The 20,864-nt window shown below is 37.8% G+C and overlaps 1 protein-coding gene across 2 annotated transcripts in view; it reads left to right on the top strand.

Annotated features, from left to right (window-relative positions):
• The window catches only part of LOC140923287 (uncharacterized), a 44,133-nt gene that overhangs the window by 18,613 nt on the left and 4,656 nt on the right, over positions 1-20,864 (top strand). For both annotated transcript variants that reach the window (XM_073373380.1, XM_073373382.1), the window contains 3 exons: positions 1,619-1,832; positions 2,375-2,500; positions 3,722-3,883. In XM_073373380.1, the coding sequence (XP_073229481.1) occupies positions 1,619-1,832; positions 2,375-2,500; positions 3,722-3,883 (502 nt within the window). The remainder of the gene's footprint in view (positions 1-1,618; positions 1,833-2,374; positions 2,501-3,721; positions 3,884-20,864) is intronic.

Raw genomic sequence — 20,864 nt, 5'->3', positions numbered from 1 at the left:
TGGGATCATAACTCACCATTTCATCCCGTCCTTAAAGGGCCAAAGTGGTGAGACCAACGTCCGCTCAAGATGTCCTAACTGCCCTTTAGTGTTGGTAACCTTGAATGCTCTTCCCTTAGAGCCAATCTTCTTAAATATAAAGAATTCTTCTCCCACATCAACAGTAAAATTACATTCTTGGTAACCTTTTACACTGCATGTAATTTCAATACATGCAGTGTCCTCCCTCTCCTCCGTGTTTGACATTTCAGACATTTCAGTCCTGGGTTTCAGTGCTCAGCAAAAGCCGCGTAAAAAGGGAAGGGAGTTAGCGGTGATTTCACTTTCACCTTCGGAATTTTCCAGTAGCACGTGCCTATCATGCGATGCGGCGTCCGTTAATCGAACGTTCGATTATACCAATCGTTCGGTAATCGAACGTTCGATTGGGTTCGATTGGCAAAATTTTATTGTGAATTCGATTATGTTCGATTGAGTTCACAAATCGAACGATTGGTGTTCGATTGGGTTCGATTGCCGAACTGTTCGATTGGATAGGTCGGGAAATCTTTGTTTGTTTTTGTCACCACTTCGCTCGGTGTTTCCGTTGGTAACTTCGTCGGAAACTCCACTTTCAAAAAACGATCCGCGAGTTGTTCGAACTATCATTGACAGTAAATTCTATATCCATTGAAGCTAACACTTACAGCTCGTTTTCCTTTTCGTCTTCTTGGTCGAAAAAGACGTCTGGGTCAAATGAAAACCCGAGAGAAAAAATCGGGAGTTCGTCTGACATTTTATAAACATAGGCAGATGGCACTACAACTTTTGTTACGTGTTCTATAATGACATAAACTACGCTTTTTAACCAATCAGAGTGCGCGCTATATCTGAACTTTATTATAAATAGAGTCTATCACAGGCATTCAAAATAAGACTTCTTCTTAGTCTTCACTGTCCCTCCTTATTTACAAAATAACTTTCATGCTCACCCTACCTATTAATTGTAATTGTAATTGTTGATATATTAAAGAATCCCTAAGTTTGAAACTTTGTGAGAGTCCCATATGAGCTCTCATACCACTCTTGTGATTGTTGAAGCGTAACCTAAACCTTGTGTTGGTAGAGCCTACGTACTGAAAGCGTCATACTATACAAGAAGGAAAATACACAATATTGCTGGAGTTACAATTAAGCTCGCCGTGATGGAGTGTGTTCTTCCGGTGGTTTTCGATGTGACCGTGCTCCCAGTATGAAGCTGTTTGCCCACCTGACACCGTCTACCCCCCGCACCTTGCTGCCGCAGCTTTCCTCAAGCCTCCATCTCCTTTTCCTACGCGAACCTGTCTTCTTTGCTGATAAAAAAGTGCAAAATCAGGGTTTGCTATTAATTGCTTATTATCTGATCCGCTGTCTGACGATTTAAAATGCCTGATGCGCTTTATGCTAAATATGTGACTATCACATCACATGTACATAACAAGCCCTGATGTCACATACCCCTCATATCCGGAAATTCTCGTCAAGAAATAATTAGCATGACGTTATAGCAAAAGAAATCAGTAGAAATGTACAGAAATGCAAGCTTTAAAACATACTCTGGTATAGAACGTTCAAATATGGTGGCTTCATTTTGCAGGATCGCCTTTCTCGGTGAGAAGCGCGTTAAACAAGATCAGTCCGAATGCGAGGACACCTTAAGCGAGAACAGACAGTCAAAATTAGAGGAGGAATTCTCATCCTTTGTTGACGGAACTAGGATGGATGCATGCGACAGGTTTCGTGAGATATATAAACCTAAGGACCAATTTACTGACGTTCACTGCCAGCGATTGGCCTGTCTTATATTCGAGGTGTGTAGTAATTCGTGTCTCTATATTGACCTCAGTAATTAAAAAAAAAACAATAATGTCGACTCTGTGACTGAAACTTCCGTTGAATATAATTGACTGCATGGCATTATGACCCAACGGAGGTGTGTTGGAATCACAGAAACTGATACTGATCCGAGACTCTTGTAATTTTAATCCACCCGAAATATCCAATAGTTTGTCTTCATGTGGCTAAATGAAATTATTGTTACGTGATAAATCTGAGCCAGCTAATAGGCCACTTCCGAGTTCCAAAAACCCTCACTTTCAAAATGAGGCCAAGGGCACAACCTTTCTTGCGGAAATGCGTTTTATTTGCATGAGAATGAAAAATAATTTCCATATCAAAGGCGGAGCACTTAACCTCGTTTTGACACAGAGGCCTGGGGGAACTCGCAAGTGGCCTATTTGCTAAAGATTATAAAAAAGAGTCGAAAGCTACATTGTTTGTATGACTTTATTAACCTTTTTAATCAATGCTTTTTTTTTTTTTACTAAAATTTGTGTTCTAATTGTCAAAACAGGTGTCATATGAACGAATGAATGTAGCAAAAGAAGCCTTAGTTGAGTTCTTTAAAGAAGTATCCAAAGGCTTGATACAAAGCGCTCCAAACATGAGTTTCGAGTTTACTAGGAACGAAAATTTTTTGGTAAGTTTTAGTCATAAACGGTTCTGAGTTCAGCTCAGTTTCGGCAACCGTAAGTAACAACTCTTCTTTGGAAAAAGCATTTTAATTAGAGCTCGCTACTTTAAGAAGAAGGGTGGGGTCTTCGTCGTTTTCGTGGGGCAAGACACCTTATACAAATTAAAAATGCTGCAAATGAACTTTCTTTTAACATAATTAAATCCTTTCAGTTTTCAAGTTCTTGCCACAGTTTCATATAGCTGTCACGTGTTTAGCTACACGGTGTTCATAATTAGAGTTGCTTCAGTTCTTCTATTTCTTTGCTGAGCCCTTTTATTCCTTTCTTACTATTGATTTTATAGAAACAAGGAATTTTCTTTACTTATCCCTTAGGTGAACTCTGACTTAACCAAAAATAGAAACGGCTTCTTTAGTTAAGGGATCTATCGCACATTTTCCAGTGCAAGAATTACTATAATAGTAACGAGAAAGGTTGTTTGGCTGCTTTCCTTAGGCCTGTTCCCAAAGAAAACAATTAGTTCCTTGAAGTCAAATTTTCTATCAGATATTGTGATGCATAATTTATACAGATACTCTTCTTCCGGGCCCGATAAGAAAACAGCTGTAAATGAGCTTACGACGAACACAAAAGTCCGCCCTGGATTTTTCTTATAGGTTTCAGTTCCCTTAGAGAGAAATATTGACCATTAGAAATAATGAATTAAAAGAGCTATCAAACGGTAAAATTAAGAGCCGACAGTTCGGTGATCGGGAAGAATTCTTTTCAAAGCCTACTTTTTGTACTGTGATCAAACTTGTTGCATAATTATTATTTTTTGTTGAACATCAAGACTTTTAGCTTGACGTCTAGCTTTTTTTTGTTTCATTTCAGGTGTGTTTGCGGAATATTTTTTCTTAATTCCCAGCGCCTCTTTCAAAACGTAAATGGCAGAGATATGAATATTTCTGTTTGATGGCGAAGAGTTCATTACATAAAAGAGTGTAATTGCTTTTATTATGACTATATAAGAAACGGAGGCTGGCTTCGCTTTTAGCCCTGGCTAAATCATTTTATTTAGATTGGTTTTGGAACACTAATGTGGGGGCCGTAAAGTCTATAACGTTATTTTTATATACGTTTAAAGAGAAAGATAGACCAGAATAAAAATCATTATTGTCCTTTTCGCGTTTTCAATGATCTTTGTTTTGTTTTATATGAGTTAATATCACTGATTTTTATTCCAGGCCAAAGGAGCGCACAGGTACCCGAAGCCTAATTTTTACGAAGTGCGATTTCCTGTGAGCCTCATGAGGCAGAACTCGAATTACCCAAGAGATGCTGTTGATGCTTTAATGCTAGCTGTAAAAGAAACTGCTCACGACTGCGAACTTGACTGTTTTGTTGAGGTATTTTGTCTTACGCTTAAAACTTTTATCAAAGTTACTGTTAACTCTATTTATACCGGGATTTTTGGTGCTCCCCTAGGGCTACCTGTCCAGGCAAAAAAAAAAAAAAAAGGTCAGCCTGTCACTAATTGCAACGGAAAGGTTTCTTTTAATGGATTTGGTCCAGAAAAAACGTCCTTCGATACATCAAAAGTCGCGGCAATTCCGATTGAGGGAAGTTGACAAAAACAGGTTTTTTTTTACAACCCTATATCTAGACTCGCCTGTAACGTTACATGTAAACGAGGCTGGATGTACTTATTGCCTTGACGTGTGACTGATATACCCCATATCCCACATATACTAACGTAAACGATTAAAGAGTATGTCATATTCCTGTCATTTACACTGTGTAATTAAGGCCAACTACATGTCAATAATAATAAATAACTGTTTTCTTCATTTAGCACAACGTCACAAAATAGGCTTACTCCTTGGTTATGTGGGTGAAGTATTCACCGTATTGCATCCTGTGATAATTCCAGAAACTGTGGTTGCCTAAAAGATGAAATGTAAAGTACCTTTTACTTAAAGAAAGGTCATATCGCACTCACCTTTTGATTTCCGTATGTTCCGTATGTAATAGTGTTATGTGCTAACATTTCATTAAAATCTTTTCGTTTATAAGTTTCACTGAGAGCAGCAGGATTGAAAGTAAAGAAAAAAGAAAACAAAAAACAACAACAACAACAACAAATTCTCCTCAGATGTTTTAGGTGTAGTAAAACTGGATTATGTGATAAGAATTTACTTCGGCTTTGATCTCTTCCAACAGGGTAAGGCTTGGTCTTTTAGGCGACGGAATTAGAATTTGTTCTATTTTTACCTCATTTTCCCCATATTTTAACATGAGAAGGCGACATGCAGAGATGTGATCAGAAATGATCGATCAGTGGTGGCCATGTTTTAATGTTAAGAATTGTTCCTTTAACTTAAATTAAACTCTTAATTACCGGTAAATGCCTTTTTCGTAAGCGACGTTTCAATAACTGCTTGTGCGACACTTTGATGATAGCTAAATGTTTTGAAACAGTGTTCTTAATCTTTACAATGGGTTTAATTTCCTGAGGAGACCGAAATTCCACATGTTCGCTTGTATACCTATTTTACCTACTTCCTTCTGCAAGCGCCACAAACTCTGTCGGATTCATTATCGGGTACGTGCAGTTTAGTTCCCATGGGCAGGCTTAATATAAAAATTGAACCTTTGTAAATACGCACTGACCGAGAATGCGATCTTCATTAAGGTTGCTTGAACTTATATTGTTGAACCGTTACAAGCATCGCTATCCCTTCCACCTTTACTTCCCTTAATTTAACCCTAGAACGTACAAGGGGGGTTGTCATGAGGTTTTTATGAGTTTATTCCTAGACGATAAAACGTTAGCACCTGACGTTTTCAGTAGCTGTTCGTTTATCCCTCACGCGTATTTTGAGACAAATTTAGGATGATGCTAATGGGGGTACCCAATTCTTCGTTAGCTGCTAATTTTTCGGCCAAATATCGGTTAACTACTATTTTTTGGGACCAATTTTCAGTTAATTACTAATTTTGGTTAGCTATTAACTTTCACTTTCCTACAGCGAATATTATTCCGTCATAACCCGAATTTTCTATACTTCAGCACGTCAATCACGTTTGGGGGTAGGCCCTACAAAAATCAGGGTATAAATGAATATAAATTCACACAAACTCCGCCACTAGTACAATTTATAAGAAACTAAAATAAACAAAAGAACATAATTATCTAACCGAAGTAGTAAAAATGGGTAAGCGATAGCTATAAAAACACCTGTCAACCAATTTTTGCTGTAAGTACAAAATAGAGTTAGTCGTATAACCATCAACACAATGCTAATTGGAATTAGGCTACTCAGGTTCCTAAACAGGTTCTTATTTTTAAAAATAAGATAAGGTTTTTGTCATTGATGGGTGTGGTCTAGTTTGGGCCTTTTGTTGGTATTGCATGCATAATATGTTATAATATATAGATTTAGCCAGGGCTAAAAGCGAGGTTCCCATAAATAAATTTATAATTTAAATCAAACAATAACCTTGTATTCCACAATTCAGTCAACTTTAGAGCACATTGATGTGACGTTTGAGGAAAAGGTTAAATGATTTTAGCGAAAAATAATTTGCAAACAGCCAAGAGTGAACCAAATCTTACAACGAGTTGATAGCCTCATATGTACACCTAAAAACTGGCAATCATCTTCGCTCGCATTTAAAAGCCATAATGGCTCTTAATCACCGTAGATTAATTGGGTCTGGAAAAAAACAGTCAAGCTGAATTTTTTGCGTTCGACAAGTTTACTTTACAAAATCTTTCCAATAAATCTGAGTACGTGTAAACCAACCTTTTAATACCATTTCTACATCACACCTGAGGTGAAACAGTACTATGAGGCTCTGTTTTTGTCATACAGACCTCGGACAGAATGCAGTATTTCCCAATTTTGCTATACAGATTGCTCTCATTCAATATTCAGGACGATCGAAGCATGCGTGAGTTTTTAGCTAATGACACCTTTAAAAAAAATTCCAAAATCACCTGTACGGCCATCCGGTTCTCACTTTTGCAGTGCGAGATGTGGTTGAGTGTTTGAATGAGCATTAATAGACTTACGCTCCAACATAATAAAGAATTTATTATCAATGTTTATTTTTCAATGGTTTTAGCGATGTGTAATCTTCAAAAGCGTTTGATACGCGTGGCATTTTGAGTACTCCTGAAAGCAATGAACGACTGAAAACAAACGGCACAGCGATTACAATTACAAGAGAGACTACTAAAAATCAACAAAAGAAGTATAATTCGGTGAAACATATACAGAGACAACAATTTTCATTCACGGAGACAAGTATTAATAAAAGTCAGTGTCTCTAAAAATCTTGAGTCTTTAAGCTTAAAGCTTAAGTTTACTGATGTTTTAAGTCCGCTTCCCGGTGTTTGCTTTTTTCAAAGATGATTTCTAGGCAAGAAAATCGCTCAAATCTTTTTTGTACAGCCAGAATTATAACTAATTATCCTTTGGAACGTTTTCTTTCTATTTGCGGCGAGAAAATGTCTAAAGGCTTTGTAAAGTTCTGTAAACTTATATCAAACCTGATACTCGGTCAGATCGTTGTCTCGAACCTTACAAACTTGCGTAAACTAAATAGCCACCTAAACTACGCTCGACTTCTTTAAATTTGATATAAAAACAAACATCAAATACAATAATTACTCAGGCTTACCATTCGAGATGCAGCTCCTGGAAGGTATCAGGTAAAGCAAGTATCGCTTCAGACTTTTCAACCCTCTTACGCATCAAGCAAGGTGAAAAACGAAAACAATGCCATCCGAAATCGGATTTGCGACTTTGACAAGTGAAGTATTTCTCAACCAAAAATCCAATAAACAAACTAGCCATGAATAACAGGAGACTCCTGACAGCAGCTGAATTTCATTTTGTACATCCAGTGGAAAAAGACAGTTAAAAACGTTACAAAGAGTTGACACAAAACTCTGTCAGCTTCAGCTGTCAAAGTAAAGAAGATTTAAGATGCTGCATAAATTTTCCGCATGAACTCACCGGTCAAATTTTGACCAATCCGAGCATAAAAATTGGACCGGAGCGTGACCAACGCGTGACCATGGTGAGCAAAGTCGAAAGCAACTGCCTTGCCTGTAATAGCTGGCTGAATTTTTGTGTCCGAGGTCAGTTTGAAATCAAAATTTAATTGTGCGGCACATAAACATATTTCATATCAATTTAAAAACAAATCAAACTTGAGCCTGCGATCATTTGAAAACAAGTAACTTGTCAGCGGATAACTTCAAAAAATACATGACCTCGATAGGTCGACACCTGAGCCCGCGAGACGGTCAAGTCGCACTGGTCAGCGGATACCCTGTTTTGACAGCTGTCAATTGATCACAACATTGTTGTCCAATTTGTGTGCATTATCAGTTTTCCTGTGCTCCCAAACTAGCAAGAAAGTATGAGATTGAAGTGACAAACTTGAAGGACACTGTTTTCAACAGAATTAGGAGAATCCAATCTAGGAACTTACCGTCTAACCTCGACACTCGAGTACCAGACCTACCACCGTCACCGACGAGCAGAATGTTATCAACGCCTGGTCAGCGAGAGTTTCTCCCTCGAGTTCCTGTCCCTGGAAACAACCACCTTGGCCTGGGTGGAAAACCCCTTTACAAGTAGGTGGTGAAACGTAACGCCACAAATCCGCCGCCACTGAACATTAAAACTGTATTAAATTTACTAAACCTTTATGAAACAATGCGTCAAAACTAAGGTATTTACAGTTAATTACTTTATTTTACATATATCAACATATTATACTATTATTATTTATTATATTATATTATTATTATTATTTTTTTTATTTTATTTATTCTTTTTTTGAAAGCTTTGATCTCCTCTGTTTTGAGCGTACACCCCCTCATGATACACCGATTTGGAAATGTGTTTCAGCGGTTGCCGTTCGCCTTTAAGTGCAAGTCGTAAATCAATACTTAGTCTTAGCTGCTGAAACGTTCATGGGTTAACTGATCGTTTAAGATTTGGGAACAAATTAACAAACGAAGAATTCATCAGTCATATAAATAAACATGACATTGTAATTAGCTGAATCTTGGATGAAAGATAGCGTGCAAATTCCTGGCTTTAACACTTTTTCAAACGCAGCCCAAAAAACTTACAAAAAGAAAACTGGAAGACTTTCAGGGGGTTTAGTCCTAGGGTACAAAAATTATTTACGAAATGGCATTTCATTTGTTAAATCACATAATAATTGTATCTGGTTTAAACTAAATCACAAGTTTTTTAATTTAGAACAAGATGTTTATCTATGTGCCCTCTATATTCCTCCCGACGACTCACCGTATTTTGACCCATAATTATTCTCTAACATTGAAACAGATATAGCTTTATTTCACAGAAAAGGTTTAATTGTGTTAGCCGGTGACTTTAATGCTGCGCTAGAACTGGTAAAGAAAATGATTTTATCACGGATGAAAGTGGCAAGTTTATACCTTCTGGCGGAGACATTCCTCCACCACCCAATCTCACTAAAAGACAGAACTTTGATAACATTATTGTCAACGATCATGAAAAACAATTACTTGATCTTTGTAAAACCTGTGATCCAAGGATTCTAAACGGCCGATCTAAGGGAGATACCCTAGGAAAATTCACATTTCTCTCTATTAATGGAATAAGTACTGTAGATTATATTATCGTTAGCCATACCCTGTTCACTTCGGTTCAAGGTTTCGCCGTAAAGCAACCAAACATATTTCCAGATCACTCTCAAATTGTCTGCTGGATCAAAACTGGTACAGACCTCTCAAATAATAATATAGTAGAGCGCATATGTGCTTGAATTGTTCACTTTCTGTTAGAAGCATGAAATTTGGCATGATGATAGTTTTCAAGGCCCTACAAAAGATATGATATGGTGCCATCGCCAAAAAGTCCGTTAAGTGCGAAAAATAGGAGTTTTAAAGTGGCGGCCATTTTGAACCGGAAGTGAAATGGACAGTTTCTTTAAAACGTCTGAATTTTAACAACTTGGATAAAAAATGTCAGCAAATGCCTAAGGCAGTTGTTTTTTCATACAAAAAAAAAAATCATTTCAACGCAAATTGTCTACAAAAAAAAAAAGAATAGAAAAGATATGTAAGTGGCCACCAGCTAGACCTGAAGTAAAACTACCAAAGATTAAACTTCTGTTGTGCCTGCTGGTTTTCTTTACTTTAATATTTACTAAAATGGATACACTCACTAAACTATTTTCATCGTGTATAACCCATTACTAAAATTAAGCTTACTTTGGCTATGATACAGAATACCGAAGAATTAACCGGTGATGTCTCGGTGACGTAATGACTTCATACTTCATGCAGACAAGTGTTTATAATCGAAAAAGAGTTTCGGATTGCCCTTCATGTTTGTCACTATTCTGGGCACTTGCACAGAGTTATGCACCACAGGCTGATGTTGCGAAAGCCACAGCCTCCTCCAACAGCCTATCTTACAAGCGTACTTCAATAGTTCCACGTTCAACTTTGTAATTGCTGACAGTGGTATGCAGGGGAGTCACCACCCTCTGCTTAGAGATATCCAGCCCCAATCTTGCAGACTAGGAACCGATATGCTTGGTACCAGCGCCTGACGCCATATGTGGCAGCATGGTTTGCCGTGCCCTTGACATCTTTAAGTAATGCAGGCGGCGTCGTTGACAGTAAAGAACTACTTTTTCTATCACGTACAAGGAGGTGTATGCGCTCAGGAGTTGACACAAACCACTCCGACTCTTGACTTTGAAATATACCCTGAGTGGCTACTATTCTTGTTATACTAGTTCTGGCTCGATATGAAGTACTTAAAGCTCATAAAGAGGATACAATCAAACCCCGCTAATATGGACACTAAGGGAGCCATAGAAAGTGTCCGTACTAACGGGGTGTCCGTATTAAGTGGGTGCCTGTTACCGGCGGGGCTCGACTGTATTCCTTTCTCAGTCCAATCTTGCTTAAGGCAACGGTTGCTTACCATTATATGGGCAAAACAGTCGGTTCACAGTTTGGGTAAATGGTAAGTAAAATTCAGAACTGGCAAATTTCGTCCCAGAATCGCGTTTATCATTGGTAGGAAATCAGTTCCATTTACCAAAAAACGACCACGAACTGAAACCAGTGTCAAAGATGGCTTTGAAGAAATAGAACACGAATTTCCTTTTGGAATATTCCGTCCGAATACAGGACTACCTTTTCAGATGTTACGTTGCTCCCGGAAAGTTTCCACTGGAACGACCAAGAAATTCGCGTTCCAATTACTCTACAAACAGATTTCCCGGAAACGTTTTGTAAATGCTAGCTTAAGTTTTCGTATGTTTGGCCTTTCCTTTGCTCAAAAATGTGAATCACTGTTTCACATTTTTTTAAAATTCACTAAATGAAATGCTTTAGTGAGTTGCATTTTCCATTTTATCCCGCTTTTACTTGCGGTTTTCTCATTTAAAGCGCCATTTTTGTAACACAGTTGATTTTTTATACGATATAAATATCTGGAAAAACATATAACAAAAATTTCGTCGTCATTTTGACCTTAACATGCTAAATTTCGTGTACTTTCGGTTGGATGATATTTACTTCCAGTCAAAATGGCGGCCAGTTTAGTAATCACTCCAAAAACCGATTTAACAGGAAAAATTTTCGATGGCACATATATCACATATTAATAGTCATGATTAGTTCTGTCATTCCAGAAAATTTGGTACTTTTAACAAAAAGTGAACAATTCGGCCCCGAATCTGCACATATCCGCCCCACTAATAACAGTTTTCAAGAGAAAAACAAAAGTAAGCTTCCACAACCTTATGCCTGGGACGAAACGTCTGCAGCAAAATTCACTGCTGCCTTTCGTTTCAATGATATTCTGTCTTTATTACATCTCTTCGAAAGTACAAACTTCGATTTAAGCAGAACAGATGTTGAAAATGCTACCAATCAATTCACAAATATTATGACTGAGGCAGCAAAACGTTCACTCAAATTAAGTAGCCAAAAGAAATCTAAAAGAAACCCAATTACTAAGAAGTGCTTTGATTATGATTGCAAAACCTAAAGATCTTCACTTAAAAAGTTTTCTAACAAAAAACACCGCAATCCTCTGGATATCGAACTCAGAAAAGAATATCATGTTCAAAATAAAACCTTTAAAAAACTTATAAAACACAAAAAAAACAGCAATTTGTTGACTCTAAAGTAAATGAGCTGATTAGTAACGAAAATGACCGCAAATTTTGCGATACTCTAAAGTCAATGACGAAAACAACTTGTCTTGTAATAATAACGAAAACCCGACCAATAAACTTTAATATCATTTTAAAACGCTACACTCAGCACCTGATCCTTATACATTATCTGCATTTCAAATACACATGTTACACGATAAAAAGCGTTTGGAGGACAGCAACCAAATGAAGAGATTGATAAAGCAATTAAAAAACTCAAAAACAAGAAGGCCGCTGGACTTGATGGAATACGCAATGAAATGATTAAAACAAGCTCAAGCTTTATAAAATATCCACTTGAGAAACTTTTTAATCTGATTCCGCAATCTGGAACATTTCCTACATCATGGAGTAATGGAATAATCACTGCCTTGCATAAATCTGGAAACAAAGATGACCCTTCAAATTACAGAGGTATTTGCATAGATAATTGTCTCGGCAAAATCTTTTGTTCTATTTTAAGTACGAGATTATTAAACTTTTCAAACAATCATAAAATACTTCATCGCTCCCAAATTGGCTTTCTGCCCGGACATCGTGCGTCTGAGCATATCTTTACTTTAGGAACGTTAATAGACCAACATGTTACCCACTCTCCCAGAGGTAAACTTTATACTTGTTTTGTTGATTTTAAAAGGGCATTTGACTCAATTTGGCACCAAGGTTTACTATACAAACTTTTGAAATATAACATAGGAGGCACCTTTTACAAAATAATTTCCAGCATGTATTCTCGTTCAATATGTTGTGTGAAAGACAATTATACTCGATCAGAACTTTTCAACTATGTTAAAGGTGTACGACAAGGTTGTACTCTATCGCCGCTTCTATTTAACTTTTATCTAAACGAACTACCCTTCATTCTAAATAACAATGCTAAAGATTGTATCTTACTACCAGATGGTTCTCACTTAAACTGTCTACTTTATGCCGATGATTTACTTCTAATATCTACCTCGGCAGAAGGTTTGCAACAAAGTCTTGACAGACTATCAAATAATGTCAGATAAGATTAATCCAACTAAAACCAAACTTGTTGTATTTCAGAAGAAAAGTAGAAAATCAGTAATAGATAAACACAATTTTATGGTTAGCAATGAAAACATTGAAATCGTCAATAATTATACCTATCTTGGAGTGAAATTTTCTGCCAATGGAAATTTTACAAATCACAGGGAAAACTTAGCAGAAAAAACAAAGAGATCCTTTTTTTGCCGCTCGTCGTTATCTAAATTTTCTAAAATTACAAATTCACATCATCAGCAAACTGTTCAATACACTATTTTCCCCAGTTTTAACGTATTGCTCTGAAGTTTGGGGAATCTATGATAAAAGCGATTATAGCCGGTGGGATAAAGACTCGATTGAGAAAACGCATATACATTTTTGTAAGATGTGTTTAGGTTTAAACAAACGTTCACCGAATGTTGCATCGAGAAATGAACTTGATAGATTATCTCTAAATTTACAAATAACAATGAACATTTTCAAGTTTTGGATTCACCTTGAAAATCAACCCCCTGACAGCATCGCTAAACTCTTCTTAAACATATCGGGAAAAATGGCCGAAGAAAACAAATCAGGTCTAATAAATAAAATAAATCTTTTGAGTACACAATTTAATATTCATAAACAATCAGTTAACTTTAAAAACCCTTCTACTTTCCTATCCAAAGCTGAGAATAATTTGTCAAAACATCTGATAAACCACCAGCTAAACTTGATAAGAACAAATAAAAAAATAAAATTCTACTCCATCTTTTAAAATGAAACAAATCACTCTGAATTCATCAATCATATCGGGAATCCTGAACAAAGACGTGTAGCTTCCAAATTTAGGATAGGAAATCATAATTTAAAAATAGAAACTTGAAGATTTACAATCCCCAAAACTCCTCAAGACCTTAGAATCTGTGATCATTGCAACCAAAATTCGGTTGAAAATGAACTGCACATATTATTTCACTGTGATCAATACAATGATTTGAGAAAGACTCTTTTTATTAAAATCAACGACCAAACATTATTTACAAATTACAATATCCATGATAAAGTCTGTTTTCTTTTTAACAATACTGATTCACGTATCAGCAGGCTAGATGCTAATTTCATCTTTCAAGCATTTAAAAGACGAAAGAAACATAGTTAATTCTACCGTTCCATCATATCTTCATTTCCTTAAATTTAGCTGTTTATTATTGTTATTTTAATCGGTAACACCAGTACAAAATGGTAATACTGAATAAACTTGTTGTTGTTGTTGAACATTGATCGCGATCTAGTAAAACAACTGGTCAGCGGACAGCTTACAAACAAATCACGTCACGTCGATGAGTTGACACATGAGCCCGCGATATGGTCATCTGATACTGGTCAGTGGCTATCCTGTTTTGACAGCTGTCAATTGACCATATTGTGAATGTCCAATGCAAAGATGTGGATTTACCAATACACGCCTGAGACACCCCTCCTTTCCTTTTTATAGTCTCCCTTCCCCACCCGTACAATCTGTAGACGAGTACGTACGTACGTACGTACGTAGCTCGGTCAATCACGTGACAACCAAACGAAAAGAGGTTGGCCCCGCTACAAATTCCCTGAATCCAAGCAGGTTAAAGCGTTGTCAGGGTTTTATCTTCATTCTACTAACTCGTAGAGCTTGTTTTATTAAATTTGCGTATTCAGTGTTTGACTGAGTTTCTCAACATAAGAACCTGTTTCAAAATTGTAGGCTAGAACAGGTTCTTCTGTAAAAGGGGTCTAAATGGACAATCTTAGCCTAACAGGTTATTAAAATCTAGGTTCTTATACGCCGATTCTTACTGTATGACACCAGCCTCATAGTTCCAGACGCACTAGTCATGATCTCGTACTGATCCTTCCTACCTGGTCATGCATGTCCCGCCAAATACTACTTCAATGTCATCTTCTTCGCCACTTTGATTTTCTGAATCAGTCTCGTACTTATCTGGTTGCTGAATGTCCTGTATCTTTCTGTTGGCCTAAGTTTTAATCCATTTTCAATCCTTGCAATCGCCCATCCGTTGCAACGGACGACAGGAAACAATATCAATGCCAAAATATCGTTGTAAAAAACAAAACTGGGCCAAGTCAATTATTACCAAAAAAAGTTTTAACTTTTTATCACAACTTCATCTTCTTTTGTCACTGCTTGCACCGATGGGAGAGACAGTTGAGAGTGCTGACAAAGGTATGAAAGTATTTGACACGGAACAACTGTACTTTTCGTGAGTGTAGCGCACTTCGAATTCGTAGTTCTTTTAAGAGATTCCTTCACTGTGGTTCCAAAGTCTTGGGCGCAGTTCAAAGCACTAAATGTTTTGTGTTGAAGTGAGAAACCGCGTGTAGGGTTTCCACCTGCGTTGTCAGAAGTTTTTTGTACCTTGATACAGACTTTGTCGACATCCTCTTTTGCGTCCCTCAATGTTATCTCTTTCAGGCACGTATTTCAAAAGCGTCATAAAGGTATCCAAAGGTTTTAAGAGATGAAACTGTTTCAGAAAGACGGGGCTTAATAGTCTCAATAGTTACAACCACAACATAGTTACAAAAATGATTTCTCGTAAGTATAAATTCCATGTAAAGAAAGATGCCGATTTCTTTGAGCCATTGGAATTTCTTTTTGGCCAGATCCAATGCCAAGACTCACAGCTATTTTTGTTTGGGTAGTAACGTTTAACTTGACGATCTCTTAGGTCCGTGACAACAGTATTTTCATTTTCCAAACACAGAAATATTGTTAATATTAGAAGACGAATTATTCGTTGAGTTGTTTACAACCACCTCTATGACTGACGCTTTCCGTTTGCCAGGCACTGCCCTGGTGCCTTTTGCTAGTAGCAATATCAGTTAATGTGCCACCAGGTCTAAAGCGGGACAGAAAAAAAGTCAGAAAACAGCATTTCTGTTTGCAAAACTGTGTTGCTTTCATTAACATCAACGATAGTACTCAGCATAATCAATAGAATTTCACTTAACTGTTAACTTTTCATTTTTCAGATAACTACTGTTTTTGTTTGGGACAAATATCAGTTAACTGCCAACCCCATTGGCACCCTCGTTTAGTGATGGTCAGTTGCTATGGTTACGAGATAGTGTGTGTACTGCTAGCTGCGAGTCGCCAAGGTTTCAAATACTGCACATGGTTTATTTCGTCCAAAATGTACAGAAATACAGAAGATATAAAGAATTCGAAATCTACGTAGAGATATTAACAGGAACTACAATCAGTCAAGAAATGTTAGAACAAACCGTAAATAAGAATAATATTCACGTACCCGTTGGTGTCTCTCAAGTTTCGCAACTAGTAGTAATGATCTTACTAATCAACGATTGTTACCTCATGTCATTAGTCGTGATTATATCACGCATGAATTTCGTGTTATACCGAAACACTCCCCCGCCACTCGAAAAGGAAAGTTACATTAAAAATACAAAATGTATTTCAAGTCCAGTTTCACGTAGAGTATTTCAATTTCAGAAAAATTAGTGGTAGTTAAATTTTTTGTGTCTTTATCTTCTTCCTTTGGTATCAAAACAACCAATTTGTTTACTGCTCGTTCAACGGTAACGAAACCTCTGCCATGGTACTCGTTGACAGCTTCTCCTGGTTTTGGATTTTTGTACTGCACTTGAACTTTCCTTACTCTACCATCTCCTCCAGGAAAGGCTTTAAGCACAGTCCCAAGCTTCCATTGTCCTCTTATCTGGTTTGCGTCTTGGATAAGCACTACATCGCCTTCACGAAGATTTCGCTGTGCAGTGTGCCACTTTGGCTGAATAAGTAAACTTGGAAAGTAATCTCTGGTCCACTTCTTCCAGAAATAGTTCACGATACTTTGAACGAATTCAAATCTACGGCGGAAATCTGAAGTCTCTCGAAAGGGTCCGCTTGGTACTCTTGATGTCGCTCTTCCTAGCAATAAATCATTGGGACAGAGGTACGTTCCATCATGAGGTGAGGTAGGGTGTCTTCCGATTGGTCTTTCATTCACAAGATTTGCCGCTTCAGAGCAAACAGTTTGCAGTTCGGAAAATGTCAAAACATGATCACTGATTGCTGCTGTTATTGCTCGTTTTATGGACTTGACCAATGCTTCAGAAACTCCGTTTTGCCATGGTGCATCAGCTGGCGCAAAATCCCATTTGAATCCTTCCATCACGCCAAATGTTTTGAGTTCCTCTTGGTTCCAACCCTTAACTACATTTTTTAGTTCTTCGTTTGCGGCGACCAGTTGAGGGCCATTGTCTGAATAAAGTTTGGAGGGGAAACCTCTAATTGATACAAATCTTTCTGAGGACCATGAGAAATTTTTCAGTGCTGTAATCCGCGGCTAGATCTACGTGAACAGCACGGGTAGCCAAGCAGTTAAATATCACACCATATGTCTTCCCAATAGTTCTTTTCTTCACCTCGTCTTTAATTTTGAACGGACCAAAGAGATCAATAGCTGTGCAGCTCCATGCAGGTGATGGCTTCAGTCTTTCCACCGGTAACTTTCCCATAATCTGTTCGCTTAATCTCTTGTCTAATTTCTTGCGTATCACGCAGTTGTATCGGATGGATTTCACCATTTTCAATAGTTTAATTATCCAGAACTTCGTGCGTATTTTACTGGACGTGGAGAGTACACCGAGATGTCCTTGTCTGTGGATATGTTCAGCATAGAGACGGGAAAATCTATGGTCTTAGGGCAACAGGATTACTTCATTTTTATTGTGACTCATCTCAATCCATCTTTCACCTCGTCCTCCAACCACGTATATTCCTTGCTCATTTTTTCTAGGGCACAAACGTTTGTATTTCTGCGTGCATATTTCTTTGTGCTTCCATAATCCAGAAATGTTCCGCCCTTGTTACATCAAGAGGGATGAGTGGTTGTCCTGCGTTTTTGAATGAAGGTTTTGGTGTTCTTTGGTACAGTAATAATACACGGGCTGTCACTCTTAATAGTTTGTCAAAATTTGAGTATCTTTCTATGTTAAGTCTCGAGGCAAGTGTGTCTGTATTATTAATTTGGCAGGTCTGCGTTATATTGTACGCTACTTTGACTTGGTCAGGAAGTTGTTCTTTGGTCAAAGCTTTGTTAATTGGCCATTCACTTTCGGGTAATTCAAGAAAATCGGGTCCCCTTTGCCAAATACTTTCTGAGTTTAGGTCATTTGGTTTTTTGCCGCGAGTTAGCCAGTCTGCGATGTTGTTTTTGCTTTCTGTCCAAAACCAATCATCAGGGTTGGTGTTCTGTTGTATCTCCCCTACTCGGGTTGCTGAGAAGGTATTAAATCCATATGATTCCTTTTGAATCATGTTGTGTACTATTTGAGAGTCCACGATGTGATAACACTTCTGAAGCTTATATCTGCAATGTCGCTCTAGAAATGCTTTCAGTCTTGAGTTTAATACAGCCCCACAGAGTTCGATTCTGTCAATTGATAATCTTTTTATTGGCGCGAGTCGGGTTTTTGATAGTATAAGTCTGCATTTGAATTGTCTGTTGTTGAGCTTCCATCTGTAATATGCACATGCCCCATATGCATGGCTGGATCCGTCGCTAAAGATAATTAATATTGGATCATCTATCGCATTCTCTCGCATTAAACATCCTTTGAATTTAACGTCCTTCATCTCCAGTAGATCTTGGCAGAATTGTTTCCAGTCTCGAGTGTACTTGTCCGGAATAGGGTCGTCCCAGTTAAGCTTCTCGTCCATTCCCAATAACTGTCTCAGTAGAATCTTTGCCCTGACTGTGAAAGGTCCAGCTAATCCGAGAGGATCATAAATGCTGTTTACTTGGGATAAAATTATTCTTTTGGTGGGATTATCTGCATCGATTTCTCCCAGCTTATTTGCATTTGATTGGATACGGGACTTCTTTTTTCCCTTAGCAGTGGTTCTCAACTGAACTTTATACACGTCAGTAGGTATTGTCAAGGTCTTACAGGGTTCTTTACTATCATGGGTGAAGATCCACTCTTTCATTTTAAAACTTCCTTCGTTAAGTAAACTTTCAATATCTTGGGTGAGGTTCTTCGCTTGTTCTTTATCAGCCACACTCTCTATTACGTCGTCCATATAAGTGTTTTCCTCGATTACTTTCGCACCTTTAGGATATTTGTGTCGTCCCATTTCAGCTGTTTTTCGTACTGGTTTATCGCCGAACGAAACTCGTTGTATAACGTACGTATCTGGTGGTCGTTTAATGTTCATGTCTCTCCATAAAAATCTATGAGTGTGTTGGTCAGTTGTCTTTGTCTTTACTGTGTGGTACATTTTCTTTATGTCACCAATCAGTGCTATCTTATTTTCTCTGAATCTTATGAGTATTCCCGAGAGGTCGTTGAGAAGGTGCGGTCCTTTCGCCCAGTAGTCGTTTAGGGCATGTCCCAGGTAGCGTGCACTACTATTGAATACAATTCTTACTGGCGTCGATTTGGAATCTGGTTTCAAGACTTCATGGTGCGAGATATAGTGAATTGGTCCTTTATATTCTTTTAACTCTTTAAGGGTTAGTTTTCTTGCGACCTCTCTATCAACCATATCTTCAATTTGTTTTTGATAGACTTCAGCGTGTGTGGCATTTTTCGCTAGTCTTTTTTCTGTCGATATCAACATTCCCATTGCCGCTTTTTTGTTATCGGGTAACTCTGACGGATCTCTGATCCACGGATATTCTGAAATCCACCTCTTCTCTTCCTTGTTGTATTCTAGTTTGTCCTTGATTAGTTTTAGTTCTTTTTCTTCCTTGATTGTGAAGTTTTTACTTCCCAGTGAGCACTTCCCGCATTTACATCCACCACAGCGAGGTCTACATTCTATTCCAAGGTTTTCTATATTATAGAAATCTTCAATTCTGGCGATTGCGGTATTAACTTTTATTTGGTGGAGTTGGTGGCTTGTGGATTTCTCTCTTATAGTCGGGTGTGTGCCGCCAATGCATCTCCCAAAGCGATTTCTTAATAATACAAGATGTCCTGAGCTCTGTTCATTCTGGGGGTGATAGCTGGCATATTCGTAACCGATTAATACGTCGACTGTTCCTGATTGTCGTAATATGTCTTCTTTGGAGATGTTATTGAATAATGGGATTATTCCATCTATGTCCACACTTTGTATTTCAGAAGTAATTTTATCGATACCATATACATCGACTTGAACTTCTTGACCTTGTTTGTCAAATAGAGAAAGTTTGTATCTGCTAGATGTGATTTTTTCATTGTTGCCGCCTACTTTAGTTACAGATAGCTCCACTTTTGTTCCTTTCAAATGTTCAGCTCTTGCTTTGCTGTTTGTGATAAAACAGAGTGATGCTCCACTGTCCCAGAGGACGTTGGCCCATCCGTGCTTTGTAGGAATTTTTTGTAATTGTAATAGACAAGAATCAATCATGGAATTGCTGCATAAGCTAGCTGATCCAGAGGCATCCTCAGTTGGTTTATCAAGTTGATCATCTTGGTGAAGTGTCTTATGGTGCCATTTGGTGCACTCGTTTACGCCGCATCGTTTTTTCTTTCTACATTTTAAGGATCTGTGTCCTTTTCGTAAACATGACCAACAAGCTCCATTTTCTTTCAATAGTTTCATTTTTTCTTCAATGGGTTTTGACAGATATAGTTTACAGTCGCTTGTCCAGTGATCTGCTTCTTTGTGTTGTAGACACTTACTGTAAGATTGATAAGTGTGTCCGCTGCTGCCTTCTTCTGTCCTTTTGCTTGTATTGGTATAGTGTACTGAGCCCTTTACTGTCGGATTGTTGGTAACTCGTTGCTCTGCCATGTCGTATTCAATGGCTCTTTTCTGGCTGAGGAGAAAGCTAAGGAGACTTGGAAATTTCTTGGTTTTGTCTACTGTACTGTTGTCTGCGCTGACCAGTTTGGCCCATTCTTTTCTTATTTCCGGAGGCAGTTTTCTCTCGATTATGCTTACTGAGCTGGTTGTAGTGATCTCCCTTTCCAATCCAAGTTTCTTTAGGTCGTTGTATCCGTCCTCTACTTCGTCAACAAGTTCTATGAATTTTTTATTCTCACCTTCTTTGATGGGTCTTACGTTCTGTATTGTATTGATAATAGCGTCAGCAACTTTAGCTGGGTCTCCATATTTCTCATCTAGTCGTTTCC

This window comes from Porites lutea, chromosome 13, assembly GCF_958299795.1.
Source record: "Porites lutea chromosome 13, jaPorLute2.1, whole genome shotgun sequence".
NCBI classification, from domain to species: Eukaryota; Metazoa; Cnidaria; class Anthozoa; order Scleractinia; family Poritidae; genus Porites; species Porites lutea.
This window is presented reverse-complemented; position numbering and strand designations above follow the sequence as displayed.